Below are 18,236 nucleotides of genomic sequence, written 5' to 3'. Positions count from 1 at the left end.
TGTGAAGTGTCATTTTAATGAGTCTGGCTGCTGTAAAGTGATGCACAGGAAGATGTCAACAAAAACTAATGAAACAGAGATGAAAGTAAACAGTGTTCATATTTGAAAGCACAGAGAATAAAAATATATTGTGGTGGTTAATGTGCAGCTCTTAGTGATTTGGGAGAATCATGTTTTTAATCATGTTGTGGATTGAATGTTGGGTTTTATTTCATTTAATCTACAGAAGTTTTTCCCACTTGTGATCGTTCGGATTGATTTGTTGGGTTGACTTGAATCATGTGAAGGTTTAAAGCTGCACTTCCCCCAAAAAGAATAAAGTATAATCGTGAAGAATGTAATAATGTCTTCATGTGTCAAACACAGCTGCAGTCAAAGCAGGAAGGAAAGCACTGAAACCACTGATCAAAGCTAATTAATCAAAGATCGCTGATCAATGGCCATGAGTACCATTCACAAAGAGTTGGGGAGTCGCTGTAAACGATCAGTGGTTGTTGATCAATGTTCATGAGAATTTCCATATTAATGGTCAATAACTGACCTCCCAGCCCATTGTTCCTTCAGTGGTGCTCGTTTCAGTCATTATGTAAATGCACTGTTGAAGATTAGGGAAACCTGCAGTCAGCTGAAACTGAAGAAGTCACTTGGATGAGTGACGAAACATTTCTCCTACTGCAAAAGCTACGTCTAGATGAACAGAATCAAACTTTGGGGAATGGTGGAGTTTGGAGAGTGGCACCATGGGGGCTGGAGAGACTTGTGAAGTGGTGATCAGGTGTGGGCCCTGTTATTATGAATGGTTGGGGTGGGGGGTGGAACTGGGGGGCTGAAGGTGTGGAAAGTGTTGGGTGGGGGAGTAACAGGTTTGTCCCTGTTTGTGGAAACCACAGGAGGAGCTGTTCAGGCTATTGCTGGGTGTGAATTGTTGATGGAGTCTTTAAACTTGTAGTTGCTGTTTTCCAGACTGAAGCAGAGTCGTTAGCTGAAAACGGGTTTTAGAGGTTCATTCAGGACACCTTCTCAGGCTCTTACAGCCTTACCTGTATCAGAACAAAGTGTATAAACCCCAATCCACCTTTAACATGGTCCTTCTCCCAAACCTTCAAATAGGACTTTCTGGCCCTGTCATAGTAAAGGGCTGCTTAGAATATTAGAGCCAATGTCACAAAGTTCCTCCTGAAGTATAAGTGAGTGAGAGAGTTTCCTCACTTTGCAGCACAACACGTCTCACAAGATTTCTACAAGCAATCAGAGTGAAATTTGTACTTTGTGTTGTCAGATGAACATATGAGAGACTTTGACTCTTCAGTGCAGTTTGGAGCCTAACAAAGATCTGTTTTGTGTCCCAGCTGATCAGCAGGAGGAGAAGAGTCTGACGGAGCAGCAGAGGAACATTTTCAGCCATCTGGACTCAGCTGAGTCACTACAGAGGAAACAATGAGCTCAACACAGAAGGTGAGGAAAATATCACAGTTTCACCAAATAATCAGTCACGTCTAAAACTCTGATGCTCCCAACCTGTTATATAACTGTGTTGTATATTATTATATATTATGTATTTTTAATTTATGTTTACAAACATTAAGAAGTCACAAGCAATTATTAGTCTTTATTATTAGTAGTAGTATTAATTACATTTTCAATTCAGTGTTACTTATACAGCACCAAATCACAACAACAGTCGCCTCAAGGTGCTTTGTTTTGTAATGCGGATCCTACAATAATACATACAGAGAAAAACCCAACAATCATATGACCTCCTATGAGCAAGCACTTTGGCGACAGTGGGAAGGAAAAACTCCCTTTTAACAGGAAGGAGGAGAAAAACCCAAAATTAAATTGGAGACACTACAGTTACCGAAAGTTCTGGGCGGTTGGGCAGTGCCAAACATAGAAAATTATGTTCTTTCAATACAAGCAAGGATTCTTTCTCCCTGGATACATGAACATTCTGATCTACCATGGCTAAATATTGAGGAAGTATTATGTAAACTATCCTCACCTTTTAACTTTCTATGGAAATGCCTAAATTGAGATTCACAGAATCTACAGAAAATGCAAAATGTTGTGATCTATATCGTTGTTGAAACGATAAGTGTATTATATGGGGATATGAGACTTTGGTCATACTGCACAGCCCTACCCTCAAATGCCTTAAAACAAAACTAAAAAGCCTGTTTTATAATCGTAAGGATTACAATTACAATATACAATATATACAATATATATATATATATGTGTGTATATATGTGTGTATATATATATATGTGTGTATATATGTGTGTGTATATATATATGTGTGTGTGTATATATATATATATATATGTGTGTATATGTGTATATATATATATATATATATATATATATATATGTATGTGTATATATATATATGTATGTGTATATATATATATGTATGTGTATATATATATATATATATATATATATATATATATATATATATATATATATATATATGTATGTGTATATATATATATGTATGTGTATATATATATATGTATGTGTATATATATATATATATATATATATATATATATGTATGTGTATATATATATATATATATATATATATATATATATATGTATGTATATATGTATGTATATGTAGGGAGTAAAAGTAAAAAATTCCTTAGGTTACAATCAGACTGTGACATTTTCCTTCACTGAAACAAGCTAGTAACTGATACTTTTGATTTATTATCGTTTAATAAATTAGAAAATTATAAAAAATATATAAAACAGTGTGGACCTTACTACTCTGACTGTGTTAGCATGCTAGCATTACTATTAGTCTACAGCAGGAGGGATGGGCAGGATTTTAGAGCGTTTGAACAGTCATGAATTATTTTTAACACCAGGTTGGATGTAATGTGTTAGAACTACCAGCAGGTGGGGATAAGAGACCTTTAAGGTGTTTGGTGCCACACTCCACCTTCAGGTTTAAAACTAGTGTTAATGGAGGGAGTTTGAACGTTGAGTTTGTTCAACGACTGCATTTCACTCACTGCCTCTGTTTGTATCTCTATCACTGCAGGACCAACATGGAGCAAGAAGTCAGCGCTCTCAGGAGGCCGACAAACCTCACAGAAGAAAGAGAGAGAAACCATACAGCTGTGACGAGTGTGGGATGGGTTTTACTGTGAAGTCTACACTAAAACAGCATCAGGTCATCCACACTGGAGAGAAACCGTTCAGCTGTGATTTGTGTGGAAAGTCTTTTTCCTGGAAAAGTTCCCTAAGAACACACAAACTCATACACAGTGGAGTTAAAGCGTACAGCTGTGATCAGTGTGGCAGAGCTTTTACTCAAAGAATCAGCTTACAGAATCATCTAGTTACCCACTCTGGAATTAAGGCATACAGCTGTGAGATTTGTGGAAAAATGTTCAACCACATAGAGAGCCGAAATATACACCTACGCATTCACACCAGACATGATGTGTACTGCTGTGATCAGTGTGGCAGACAGTGTACAACCAACAGGCAGTTACAACAACACATGTTTACCCACACTGAGGAGAGACCTTATAAATGTGACCTGTGTGAGAAGACTTTTAAAGCTCCACGTTACCTGAGACGACACCAACAGATCCACACCAGAAAGAGACTCTACAAGTGCAGTTACTGTGAGGTATGTATTTATATTTTTATCTTGTCGCTTTAGCCTGACTGTTTGGAACAACTCTGCTCATTAAACTGTGTTAGCATGTTAGCAATACTACTGTATGGAAAAGCAGCTCTTAGTGATTATTCAGATTTTCATTTCAGTTATGATTTTTGTTTACACGATCATGAAAAACTAAAAGTGGTGAAAATTAATATGATGGTGTTATTTAATGTTCAGGCAGTTTCCTGGTATATAATGATATTATTATTATTTCAGCATAAATGGCCTTTTGTTTACAGAGCCTGATTCCTCTGTCAGGAGTACATGGAATTAAATAAAACACAAATGAAAATAAGCACAAATCCAAAACTTTCAGTAATCTTCTCTTATGGTTAACAAAGTTTTATAATTATGTATTATTATAATTGCAGTGTCATGGGCGTAGTAGTGTTTGTCTTGTGTCTCAGTCAGCTGAGTGTTATAACTGCACAGTTACAGTGTTCTTAATGCAGTATTAAATTAGTATTACTGTAGTGTTACATTAGTAGTTTAGCACTGTGTTGGTAACCTGCAAATATCAACATAGTAGTACTTTAGTGTAACTCAGATGTTAATGTAATATTAAATAAGTTTTACTGTAGTATTATGGTGGTAGTATTGTAGTTATTGCAGCCCAGTAAACTGAGTGTGTTAACTGAAACAGTAAAATGTAATTGGACGTCTGCAGAGATGCTTTTTTATTTCAGGCAACGTTCAGGATAAAAATGGTGAAGGACTGACTTACACTGTCTTTGTGTCTTTGTTTAAAAGCAGAGCGACACAGATGGATCCAGTTCTCAACCCTGTCATCACTGTGGTGGTGGGAAAGACTTTCGTTGTGACCTTTGTGGAAAAACTTTCAGTCGACAAGACACCCTGAAAGTGCATCAACGTAAACACACTGGAGACAAACTGAAATACTGCAAAGAATGTGGGAGAAGCTTCACCAGATTAGTGGATTTAAAAGAGCATGAACTGATTCACAGTGGGGTTAAAAAGCACGCCTGTGATCAGTGTGGGTCACCCTTCACCACTGCAAGTGACCGTAAAAGACACAAACGAGTCCACACAGGAGAGAAACCATACAAGTGCAGACACTGTGACAAAACCTTCTCACAATCAGGCAATCGTAACCTTCATGAACATGCACACATGGAAGGAAACTACAGCTGTGACCAGTGTGACAAGAGCTTCAGGAATCTCAGTTCATACTCTGAACACAAACGATCCCACGTTACTAATAAACTGTTTCACTGTTACCAATGTGCCAACACATTCACCTCATTGTCTGCTCTGTACAAACATCAGCGTGATCACTCAGGGCTGAAATCACTCCCATCACAGTGAATCTAAAGAGACAGAAAGATCCTCTTCTGGTTTGAGGGTCAGACTTAAAACCCTTGAGATCAGGCTCCACAGAGTTCAGATGTAAAAATGTGATGAGGCAGCTGTGAATGAACATGTTCTTCTTGTGTACTGAGAAAAATTAAACAGGTGATGAATAAGATAACCATGTTAAACTGTGTTATAGACACGGATGCACCTAACTGCTACTCAGGTGCGCATGTGTGACAAAAATTACAAATGCGTATTGACAATTATGTTACCAAGCGCCTTTGCGTACTTGACCATCTCATTCAACCTGACACGTGTTGCTGCAGCTTCTTTGGTGTTTCGCCACCACCTAATAAACACCAACACCAGAGCCGAAGAAAAGACTTTTTTCAGAAAATTGGCTCCAAAGTGCCGTGGCTTGAAGCTAACAATGAGTGCACTGGAATGTAGTGCAAGTCATTGCTAATAAACAAGCAAGCTGAGAAGAAATGTCCACATTTATATTCTGAGAATATTATTATTGTAGTGGCTAGGAGTAAATGTCAGACGTGCATATTATTCACGTGAAGGGGGCACAGATCGTTCAGAGCATCACACCATCACACCATCAGCTGGGAGTTAGGAGCCAAATTGCAGTCTGCCGAATTTTGGGGGATGCTTTCCGATGGATCTGTGGTCGTCGAGCAGGAAATCATTTACATTGTGTCTGTCCAGCAATGGAGAGTTTACCTCTGACTCTCTTGGACTGATTGAACTGGGTGCTGACCACACCGCGTAGGGATGGACTTGTGAGACTTCCTGAGGACACAGGCTTGGATGACTGGACAACAACGTTGGTCGCTGCGTGCACAAACGAGGCTGCTATCAACGTGGATATCTTCAATGGCGTTGTGCCAAAACTCCGGTAACTCGCTACAGTTGGAGACTCCCTTGTGCACATTCTGTGCACAGCACACACACTGGAGAATTGCTTAAAATCAGTTGATCACAAGGTTCCTTAATGTGAGACGTTTAATCGCTGTGTGGTCAAGCTGCTGCAGTTTTATTTGCAAAAAAAAAGTGGAGCAAAAAACAAAAATGCTACACTGAAGAAGCTGCGTGAAGAAAATGGGCTCCCCTTTGTAAAACAGGGTAAGTCTCTTAATACATGGAGGCATGAAGACCACCTGCCAGCCATTATAATGTAACTGGCTACAAGTGATAACAGTGACTTGTAGCATATCTGCAATAGAGCGTTTTCAATGCGTACTAAAAACCGTCTCCTGGGACTCACCTGAGTAGCTCACTAAAAAAGTTATGTGCACCCCTGGTTAGAGTCTGACAGCTGCTGGTAAGAATGACCTGCAGTAACGCTCCTTCCTACACTGTGGGTGTAAAAGTCTACTGCTGAACGAGCTGCTCAGTGCTTGTACCGTCTCATGCAGAGGTAGGAGGTGTTGTCCATGATGGATGTGAGCTTAGACCAGCAGTCCGTCATTTGTTTCGTACCAGGTCGCGAAAGTTGAGGCTCGGGCATGAAATTTATTGTTTTCAGGGTTTTTATCGTTAACTCGGTTTCCCTGCAACTTCTCCCGTGTGTTATGAATAAATTTCAAATATTTACATCTTACGATAATGACCAGAGAGCATTAAGGGGCAGAGAGGAGATTGTTACTCTCAATGTTGTTGGCGCATTTTCAGGAGGAGGCTGCTTTCCCGGTCTGGGAAAATATTTTTTGACAATAAACTGGTCCGTGGCGCAAAAAAGGTTGGGGACCAGACACCAAATACACAACAAACTCAAAACACTGCGTCAAATGACCCAGAACCAAGACAATGACATCTATATTGTCTATATCTATGCATAGTGTTGCAATGCTACGAAGGAACCGCAGTGTTTGGAGGAGTTAAGCATGCCAGCTAACATTAAAATTCTGATTCAAAAGTTTCCATTTAAACTGAGAGAAAAATGAAATAGGATCTTCTAGAGGACTGGCCAAAGAGCATGTTTCCCAGATTTTGGATAACAAATGGAGTTTCAGCTGTGCAAAGGGTCATAGCAAAATGTTTGTTCTGTAAACTGTATGGAGGAAAACCCAGCCAACAGTACTGCGCAGTATTGTAAAACGGTATGTAGTAGTGTTCACTTGCATGACAAGCAGAGCCATGCACCTTGAAGGGATTACTTTTTAGATACTGACTCATGTTTAATGCAACATCACAAAGTTATTGCTTGTCATGAAGTGAAAACCAGCTCCCCCTCCAGGACCATTTGACAAAAAAAGACATTTTACTCCTAGAATAAGGTGGGAACAAATCCAGTACATTTCAGACCTCTCTGGAAACTGTGGATTTGAGAATATTTACCATTGCTACAAGAATGACAGAAATGGATAAAAAGGAAAAGTTGTTTTGTGCCTGGAGATGTTGTCATGGTTAGATCCCAATGTAAAAACCTCGAGGGTCTTGGGTATTCTTAAAAATTATAACAACTTTTCCAGATAAGAAAGGTCTGGTACGTGTAGTTCGTTTTCACACAAAAACAAACGTGATTGAAAAACCTGTAACAAAAATTACTTTTGTTATGTGAAGCTACAAACTGATGAACTAGATTACTGGTAGAATGATGTATGAATGAAACATGGTTTGCCCTCTTATGCATATTGTATTAATGTATCATAACTTATTATGGCTCCTTTAAGTTAAAAACCACTCCTGCATGTTTTAGTAATAAAATCTTTGATCAGCTTCATAAATTGTAACACTGCTTATTTTAAGTGTTTTTCATTTAGTGCAACAGCTGGATATTAAACTCATAATCAACATAAGCAGCAAACATAATATAACCATGAGATGTGATTTGAGAAGTATTTTGTATATTGTGTAGGAAAAGCTGCACTGTACCGTAAAGCTGATCATCACAGTCTGTGTCCAGCCAGAGACGTCTACCTCAGATAAAAATGACATATTAGATATCAAATAACTGAAACTTTAATCCCAATGTAAAACAGAAAAAGTTCCTCCATCCCTTTAACTGTGTTTTGTTCTGTACTGTGTCATAAATCTAGAGTGTGAACAATAGAGTCTGATACATGAAAACACCCATTCAAAGGCATTGTGTAGTGCAGATTAGTGTGTGTTAGTCAGATGACTTCCAAACACAAATCTAAAGCAGGTTTTCCATCTATGAAAGTTCCTGTTCTGATGAGTCGAGAGAGAAAATTATTTCAGCTGCTAGTTCAATTCCAGCTTCTTTGGTTTTGTTGTTTAAGTCTTTTCAAGTTTCTATCAGTGCAGTTTGGGAATATTGGAAAAAAAAATATTCGTTGACAAGAAAGAACCAGCGGGGAAGATCTGAGAATATCAGGAACAACGTTCAAAGCTGTCATAGAAAATGTTTTTAGTTTAGGGTCAAAAACATATATGAAAAACATCTAAAGTAAACCATACTCATTAAACTCAACATATTATTACTGCTTTGAGAATTACATGGAAAAAATAATAACAGATGAAGGAAAACCTGAACTGGAAACAGCTAAACAAAGGATCAAGTGAAACATGGAGAACATAGCAAAAACCTGACAACCAGGAACAAGGAGCATGAGACAAACACTGAGGAGGAAATGCAGAGTGAAACACTGGGATGACAAACAGACGATCCGACAGGGAGCAGAAGGAAATACAGCAAATATACACAAAGAGGACAATGAGAGGATGGAGAACAGGTGGAAACACAGCTTTGATTAATCAGACGTGACGAGGCGGGGAGCAGAGCTGAAGACATGACACAAGACACAGACTGTCAAAGTAAAAGAGGAAATACAAGACAGACACAGAGACGCAGTCTCAACACTGAGACATGGAAACATGAGAATAGGTGAGGTGAGCCGCAGGAAGAGAACAGAAACCAGGAACAATCAGAGTTGGGTCGAGTATCCAAAAATTGTACTCAAGTAAGAGTAGCATTACTTTAAAATATTATTACTCAAGTAAAAGTGAAAAATAGTCGTCAAAAAAGTTACTCAAGTAAGAGTAAAAAAGTACTTGGCGAAAAGACTACTCAAGTAGCGAGTAACTGTTTGAAATGTCCGATTTATTTTTTAAATAAATGCTATCAGACAAACAAAAATAAATAAATATACAAATGTTACCATTTTCAAAAGGAATATATGTAAAAACATCAACAAAATAAGGCACAACAATTCTAATTTCCAGATTTTAGTTTTTCACAACATAAAGCTTTTTTCACCAATACCTACAGTAAATAATATAAATATATAAACAGTGCAAATAATTTCCAGTGACAAGATATGCTGTAAACTTTATATTCATTTTTGCTCCAAATGGCACAGCAGCCTCAGAGAAAACATTAGAACGAGGCATCTTCAACATATGTACATACAAGGCAGCTCAGTTTACCATAAGTTGTATGGGTGTGCCTCTATTTCTGCATATTTAGCAAAAATGTGCCATTTCTTCACTCAGTGAGGTGATGGTTAAGCTTCAGCAGCAGTTTGCTCTCAAGATTCTTTCTGTGAAGCTGTGACTGTTTAGCAGTGAACAGGAGTCCTGCATGACTGAGAAGTCCTTCACAAGCTCCAGATGCAGGAAGAGCTGTATTGACTTTGATTGACAGCTTCTTGATGTGAGGAACGCCATGCAATAGATCCACACCTCCAGTGAATGGACATGAAAGGTACCTCTCCAGCCCTGCTTCTGGCTTTCCTGACCCCATGGATCCACCATCTTCGTCGAATAGGCCGCTGTTTGTGCTGACCTCATCCAGCTCCGTGTCTAGTTGATGTCTGATGAAGTGGAGACCTGTGGAAAGATGTAAGGTTTTCAAAATAATTAGGTCTGGTCATTATAGTGCTGTATACACTGCCAAGCTGCAGATGTTTTTTTTGGAGCTAGCCTCCAAAAGCTGGCCATACACTGTGCGACTTTTGGCCCATTTTGAGCCAATTTTTCAGTTGCGCAACTGTTTTGGGGATCAGCCTTAATCGTGTGTGCATCGTGTCGTATACATGGGGTAACGAAAAGCAGTTAACACCTCACGACCAGCTCACAATCATCAATCGTATGGTCACATGATAATCAAACCTGTTTGAAATCCTGTCGCCCCTCAACGCAGCCTCTCACACTGCGCATGCACAAACACAGAAATGAAAGAGAAAAGGTGGAGCAGCACGGCAGTGCAGCGTGTGATCTGGACACAAGAAATGGAGGCACAACTTGTAGGATGAGGCAAGCTCATCTGAGTACGTAAGCGTAGAGCTGCCACCCAGGCAAAAGAAAAATAGAGCTATATCATGTTATAACGTGAAAGGTTTATTGTTCTAACAATATACCTTTCACATTTGAACAATATAATATTTATATTGTACGAACGTGATAATTATGTATATTGTAATAACTTTTTACTTTCTACTTAAGAGAAAAAATTGTTTGGGAGGGTGTGAGGGTCGACGTTCCAGTTCACACTCCACACCAGTTGGTGGCGGTAATGCACCATTATGTTGTTTGACAACCGCCAAAAAACGATGTAAAGAAGACGACGCGCCTTCCGGGATGACAGACGGAGCTATTTTTTAATCCAAAGCGAGTAAAAGAGTGAATTTGGATGATAAAACAAACGAAACCACTGTTTGGATCGATATCTGCATCGATCTGCCCACCCTTGTCTCCTGGATCGTTGCTGAGATCAGCGTGAACCACGTGGGTCTCTGCTCCCTGATCTGTTTCCTGTGTTTGGAAAGAGTTCCAGCTTCATCACGGAGTTTCTCTCGGTTTGTGGGCTCATCTAAAGGTAAGCACCGAGCTAACTTTACTGTGAGTTCAGTTCATGTTGAGTTTAGCTCCTGAATGAGGTCTTCTGCTGCTCTCCTCGGTGTCTGTTCACAGTTTATTGTGAACACGTTGAGAGAAGAGTGAGAGAGTGTTTGGAGAAAAACACCAACTAATCATTAGCTCAGCATGCTGGGAGAAGTTGGAGCAGAAAAGTCTTTTCATTGTCCCTGCAGCTGTTTTTCTGCATGCACCAAACCTCTACAGCCTCATTTCTATTTGAAGTGATAACAGGAAATGGATGAGAGCGATCTGCTGCAGTATCAGGGTCACAATACACAGGTATCTTGGCATATATATGTAAAAAAAGAAATAGTCTGCCGTTTCTCTCATTGCCTTGTGCACATCTGTATCCATGTATATTCTTTGCACTAGGTAGTCCTCTTGAGCCCACACAACAAAGTCACATCACTGCATCCCACTGATGAGCAGTTGTCCTTGCACTTGCCAGTAATATGCGTGGCTCTTTTTTAGTTTAGGGGTACCACGTTCCATCTGCACATATTTGCAGTCAATAAAGTTTTGTACATTGGGACATTTGAATTCGACGAAGCCAAAACAACACCATCAGGAGATGCAGCAAGCCAGGGGGCAATGGGGTGAATGACCAAACCACAGGGTGTGTAGTTAACATTCATTAGCCTACTATACTCTGCTGCTATTGGAGGCTCCATCTCAGTTCCTCTCCTCATGTCTGCTGTCTGCGTTGTTCCCTTCAATATACGCTCTGCTAGTGACTCTGCCGAGCTCTGGCCTCTGACGTGACACACCTCCCGAAACCTAGTGGCAGTCACTCTGGGCCTGCGGAGCTGATGCCACTCAGACGAAGAGCTTTGCTCACGTGTAGCTTTCTCTATTTTGTGAGCCATTTCCAGAGTTACAGACAAGCTTTTCAGATGCAGAAGCACTTCTTCTGAGCACACAAACACACAATCTGATGGCAAGATGTCATACCCCTCCAGAGGCAAGTGCGGTGTTGGTGGTGCATCACGGTGTAGTGTGATGTACCGGGTTGTCAAAACCGGCTGCTGATATGACAGAACACTGCCCTCCTGCACCAGCCAGAAGGCACTTTCCACAAGGGGCTTGTCAGGTCTCATGTTCATCGTGGTCACAAGTGGCCTGTCCTCAATATTCAATTTTGCATATGCCTCCGTTATTCTGAACAAGCAGGGATCTGTTAACGGACCCACCATGCCTCTGTAGAAGCCACTCCTAAAGAAAACATCAATGACAATAATGTAAGGAAGAAGTTTATTATACTGAACAACAACTAAACTAAAAATGAAAAGGTGTAAAACAGTGGTGCATAAGTTAGAGCAGGGGTGTCAAACTCAAATACAAAGTGGGCCAAAATTCAAAACTGGAACAAAGTCGCGGGCTAACGTTAATATTTATTGAAATATATTTATTCCTCCAGATATAAGAATTAATCTTTTCTTATGGACTCAAACACATTTTGCTGAAAAACTGAATATGGAACAAGCAAAGCTTAATACGAAACAATATATATATTAGCTGTATAATATCAGTAGGCCAGCTCTAATTGTAATTTGGTATGGCTTCGCGGGCCAAATGTAATTAGGCTGCGGGCCTTTTGACACCTATGAGTTAGAGACTGGGATGTATATGTACATGAGTTAGCCGTCTTCAGAAAGTGTAATGTTGTATGTAAATTAATGCCTATTCTGACACATGTATGTATGAACAAATAGCAACATACATTTGTAACACATGAAACCAAATTTTACAAATCTAATTACCGTACTCCAGTCTGGGCCATCCTATTTGGTACCAGCTTAGTGAAGATCATGGAGTTGATGGGTCCTGGCTTCACACCCTAACAGAAGACACATTTACTATGGATGGTGTTGCTGTTCATATGTAAACATGGACTAATTCAAAAACTTTAACCTCATTTAAATTACCACTGTCCGTGGCTTGTGCCATTGCTGTTCAGATTCCGTGCAGCTATGCACAGGGGGGACAACTGGCAATCCAGAAGCTTAATCTAAGAAGAAAGAACGAAAATTAAAAATGTAACACTATCTTCATGGAAGAGCTGAACAGGAACATAGTTCAGTTTTATGGTTACGTACCCTCCTGAATGCTTAGTGTTTCCTTCTCTCCCTATTAAAACAACTTAACCATCCTTGATAACTGTAATAACTTAGATTGTGTATATTTGCAGTATTAACTTGTTGTCAAATGTTTCTGATTACCCAAACACACATTGATTAAACTATCTGACTAGTCAAATTAGGAGTGATAAAGCAGGGAGACAAGGAAAACATTCAAGTTGATGGGCCTTTAGGAATGACCTTAACTAATGCTTAAATGAACTGAACCCCACTGAACGGGGATTAACAACTTTACACAGCTTCCTGCCTACACTTAGTCTGTGTGGTGCCTCACTCTTCCTCATTGACCTGTAGCACAGGGCTCTCACACCGACCTCCCCTGACAACCTGTCTTTATTGGACACTGAATAAAGATACAAGTACCATTAGCATTATTTCTGTATTACTCATGTCAGCACGTCTTAAACATATATACTTTACACTTAGCAAGAGTAGCATTAGGCAGTTAACTACCTCCTTAGTTAGCCAACTACCTAACGCTATTATAACAGTGTCTAACAACAAAAGTGACATTAGTTAAGAAAACCTCAACTATAGTTTCGGACAACATAAAACACTGTTTAAGAAAACATGTAATGTAGAGAATTGACATCCAATGAAGGACATAGCGGAGTAATGTAGTGTTTGCATTTGACGTTAGCTAGCGTTTCTTTGTTGGTTAATTTACGTTTTCTTACCTTCGTAGTTGTGTATATATGATGCAGCATATAACTTAAGTCCTTTATCTAATTTGCTGGCGGGGGTAGTTGTCGCTCTGCAAATCCGATGAACATCAGTGATGTTCAATTTTGGGAGCTCTTGTAGGCAGCGAGTGTGGAACGTCGCCATGGTTTAACCGCACCGGAAGCACTGGGGCAGGACTACATAGAACGCGGAAGTGATTGTGCAAGTAGTCCATTGTCCAGCTGCTGTAGATGAACACATGAGAGGAAGTGAACTCCTCCAAAGTGTCATTTTAATGAGTCTGGCTGCTGTAAAGTGATGCACAGGAAGATGTTAACAAAAACTAATGAAACAGAGATGAAAGTAAACAGTGTTCATATTTGAAAGCACAGAGAATAAAAATATATTGTGGAGGTTAATGTGCAGCTCTTGGTGATTTGGTAGAAGAATGTTTTTAATCATGTTGTGGATTGAATGTTGGGTTTGATTTCATTTTGTCTACAGAAGTTTTTCTCACCTGTGATCGTTCAGATTGATTTGTTGGGTTGACTTGAATCATGTGAAGGTTTAAAGCTGCACTTCCCCCAAAAAGAATAAAGTATAATCGTGAAGAATGTAATAATGTCTTCCTGTGTCAAACACAGCTGCAGTCAAAGCAGGAAGGAAAGCACTGAAACAACTGATCAAAGCTCATTAATCAAATATCGCTGATCAATGGCCATGAGTACCATTCACAGAGAGTTGGGGAGTCGCTGTAAGCGATCAGTGGTTGTTGATCAATGTTCATGAGAATTTCCATATTAATGGTCAATAACTGACCTCCCAGCCCATTGTTCCTTCAGTGGTGCTCGTTTCAGTCATTATGTAAATGCACTGTTGAAGATTGAGGAAACCTGCAGTCAGCTGAAACTGAAGAAGTCACTTGGATGAGTGACGAAATGTTTCTCCTACTGCAAAAGCTACGTCCAGATGAACAGAATCAAACTTTGGGGAATGGTGGAGTTTGGAGAGTGGCACCATGGGGGCTGGAGAGACTTGTGAAGTGGTGATCAGGTGTGGGCCCCTGTTATTATGAATGGTTGGGTTGGGGGGTGGAACTGGGGGGCTAAAGGTGTTGAAAGTGTGGGGTGGGGGAGTAACAGGTCTGTCCCTGTTTGTGGAAACCACAGGAGGAGCTGTTCAGGCTGTTGCTGGGTGTGAATTGTTGATGGAGTCTTTAAACTTGTAGTTGCTGTTTTCCAGACTGAAGCAGAGTCGTTAGCTGAAAACTGGTTTTAGAGGTTCATTCAGGACACCTTCTCAGGCTCTTACAGCCTTACCTGTGTCATAACAAAGTGTATAAACCCCAATCCACCTTTAACATGGTCCTTCTCCCAAACCTTCAAATAGGACTTTCTGGCCCTGTCATAGTAAAGGGCTGCTTAGAATATTAGAGCCAATGTCACAAAGTTCCTCCTGAAGTATAAGTGAGTGAAAGAGTTTCCTCACTTTGCAGCACAACACGTCTCACAAGATTTCTACAAGCAATCAGAGTGAAATTTGTACTTTGTGTTGTCAGATGAACATATGAGACTCTTTGACTCTTCAGTGCAGTGTGGAGCCTAACAAAGATCTGTTTTGTGTCCCAGCTGATCAGCAGGAGGAGAAGAGTCTGACGGAGCAGCAGAGGAACATTTTCAGCCATCTGGACTCAGCTGAGTCACTACAGAGGAAACAATGAGCTCAACACAGAAGGTGAGGAAAATATCACAGTTTCACCAAATAAACAGTCACGTCTAAAACTCTGATGCTCCCAACCTGTTATATGACTGTGTTGTATTTTATTATATACTATGTATTTTTCAATTATATTTACAAACATTAAGAAGTCACAAGCAATTATTATTCTTTATTATTAGTAGTAGTAGTATTAATTACATTTTCAATTGAATTCAGTGTCACAACAACAGCTGCCTTATGAGCACCTGTAGTTGTTTAGTACTGTGCAAGTGGGGGGGGGGACCCCACCAGCCCATTTTAACCCCTGACTATGTCACACAGTTTTGCCTCTTTCATCTTCATCTTAGCTTTCATGTGTTACTGTTTAGGCTCAGATCGGTTTGATTTCTGATGCCTGCAGTGATGAAATATCTCCCCGCAAATGCCTTAAACCAAAAGTAAAAAGCCTGTTTTGTAAATGTAAGTTGTAGAAAATCTAGATATGAATGTGATATGTAGGGACTAAAAGTAAAAAATTCCTCAGGTTACAATCCGACTCTGACGTTCTCCTTCACTCAACCAAGCTAGTAACTGTTACATTGGATTTAATAATTTAGAAAATTATAAAAAAAAATATCTAATAGGAAACAGCAACGGGAAATATAAAGAAGTATAGACCTGGTAAACATTTATTACTTTTCTGAGTGTGTTAGCATGCTAGTCTTAATATTAGTGTACAGCAGGAAGGATGGGCATGATTTTAGAGTGTTTGAACAGTCATGAATTATTTTTAGCACCAGGTTGGATGTAATGTGTTTCTACTACCAGCAGGTGGGGACAAGAGACCTTTAAGGTGTTTGGTGCCACACTCCACCTTCAGGTTTAAAACTAGTGTTAATGGAGGGAGTTTGAAGGTTGAGTTTGTTCCACGACTGCATTTCACTCACTGCCTCTGTTTGTATCTCTGTCACTGCAGGACCAACATGGAGCGAGAAGTCAGTGCTCTCAGGAGGCCGACAAACCTCACAGAAGAAAGAGAGAGAAAACATACATCTGTGACGAGTGTGGGATTTGTTTTACTGTGAAGTCTACACTAAAACAGCATCAGGTCATCCACACTGGAGAGAAACCGTTCAGCTGTTATTTGTGTGGAAAGTCTTTTTCCTGGAAAAGTTCCCTAAGAACACACAAACTCATCCACAGTGGAGTGAAAGCGTACAGCTGTGATCAGTGTGGCAGAGCTTTTAGTCGCAGTAGCTGCTTACAGAAGCATCTAGTTACCCACTCTGGAATTAAGGCATACAGCTGTGAGATTTGTGGAAAAACCTTCAGTCGGATAGACAGCCGAAATATACACCTACGCATTCACACTGGACATGATGTGTACTGCTGTGATCAGTGTGGCAGACAGTTTATAACCAACATGCAGTTACAACGCCACATGTTTACCCACACTGAGGAACGACCTTATAAATGTGACCTGTGTGAGAAGACTTTTAAATCTCCACGTCACCTGAGACGACACCAACAGATCCACACCAGAAAGAGACTCTACAAGTGCAGTTACTGTGAGGTATGTATTTTTATTTTTATTTTTATCTGTGTTAACTGAAACAGTAAAATGTAATTGGACGTCTGCAGAGATGCTCTTTCTTTAAGGCGACGTTCAGGATAAAAGTGTTGAAGGACTGACTTACACTGTCTTTGTGTCTTTGTTTAGAAGCAGAGCGACACAGATGGATCCAGTTCTCAACCCTGTCATCACTGTGGTGGTGGGAAAGACTTTCGTTGTGACCTTTGTGGAAAAACTTTCAATTGGCAAGGCTCCCTAAAAACACATCAACGTAGACACACTGGAGACAAACTGAAATACTGCAAAGAATGTGGGAGAAGCTTCACCACACCAACTGAGTTAAAACAACATGAACTGATTCACAGTGGAGTTAAAAAGCACCTCTGTGATCAGTGTGGGTCATCCTTCACCACTGCAAGTAAGCTTAAAAAACACAAACGATTCCACACAGGAGAGAAACCATACAAGTGCAGACACTGTGACAAAAGCTTCTCACAATCAGGTAATCGTAAACTTCATGAACGTGCACACATGGAAGGAAACTACAGCTGTGATCAGTGTGACAAGAGCTTCAGGAATCTCAGTTCATACTCCGAACACAAACGATCCCACGTTACTAATAAACTGTTTCACTGTTACCAATGTGCCAAAACATTCACCTCATTGTCTGCTTTGTACAAACATCAGCGTGATCACTCAGGGCTGAAATCACTCCCATCACTGGATCACAGTGAATCTGAAGTGACAGAAAGATCCTCTGGTTTCAGTGTCAGACTTAAAACCCTTGAGATCAGGCTCCACAGAGTTCAGATCGAATCTCCTGTAAAGATCTGATGAAAATGTTCCACTGGATGGATGGATGTATAATCTCTTTTTCTGAAGGTTGCTCTCTTCCTCTGTCTGCCAGTGCTGACTGCACAGATGTAATATAGATCCATGTCACTGTTTGGAAGTATCAGAGAACTGCTGATGCTGTAAAGCTGCTGCTCAGTCTGATGGGCTGTTGTGTTGTTATTGGTGATGCTGGATGAAGGGCTGGTGGACCAGGTGAGCTCAGGTTGAGGGTAGATCCCGTCTGAGCTGCAGGTGATCCTTTGTCCTACTTGTTGGAGATTAACTTTACAGACTGGAGCTGGAAAAAAGAAGAAAAAACCAAAAGAAAAATATATTTCTAAAGAAGTCAGAAAGAGATTTTCTTGTCACAATTTTCCTTTTCTGAAAATTTAATCTGAATCTCAGACCACAGTAAAATATAACATTTGTCTTAGTGTTTTGACAAAGCATTTCTAAATACAGATAATGATTAGTGATGTAACATGTCATGTATTCTTTATGTA

General features: G+C 39.9%; 2 protein-coding genes across 2 annotated transcripts in view; one reads left to right on the top strand and one right to left on the bottom strand.

The window, feature by feature from the left end:
- Window positions 1–18,236, top strand: part of LOC148101557 (uncharacterized) — a 137,058-nt gene that overhangs the window by 95,122 nt on the left and 23,700 nt on the right. Inside the window, exons 3-5 of the mRNA XM_087846407.1 lie at window positions 3,052–3,648; window positions 16,303–16,566; window positions 16,726–16,899. Of these exons, the coding sequence (XP_087702533.1) occupies window positions 3,052–3,648; window positions 16,303–16,566; window positions 16,726–16,899 (1,035 nt within the window). The remainder of the gene's footprint in view (window positions 1–3,051; window positions 3,649–16,302; window positions 16,567–16,725; window positions 16,900–18,236) is intronic.
- Window positions 5,301–13,793, bottom strand: LOC148101559 (uncharacterized). The gene is made up of 7 exons (XM_087845713.1): window positions 13,643–13,793; window positions 12,753–12,829; window positions 12,588–12,664; window positions 11,390–12,039; window positions 9,708–9,798; window positions 5,728–5,939; window positions 5,301–5,347 (listed from the first exon to the last, which is right to left on the bottom strand). Exons 1-7 carry the CDS (start codon window positions 13,791–13,793, stop codon window positions 5,301–5,303), a joined length of 1,305 nt encoding a protein of 434 aa, XP_087701839.1.

The sequence above is a fragment of the Neolamprologus brichardi genome, chromosome 9, assembly GCF_056152115.1.
Source record: "Neolamprologus brichardi isolate AB-2024 chromosome 9, ASM5615211v1, whole genome shotgun sequence".
Classification (NCBI taxonomy): Eukaryota; Metazoa; Chordata; class Actinopteri; order Cichliformes; family Cichlidae; genus Neolamprologus; species Neolamprologus brichardi.
Note: the sequence above shows the minus strand (reverse complement) of the source record. Positions and strands in the feature narration are given on the sequence as shown.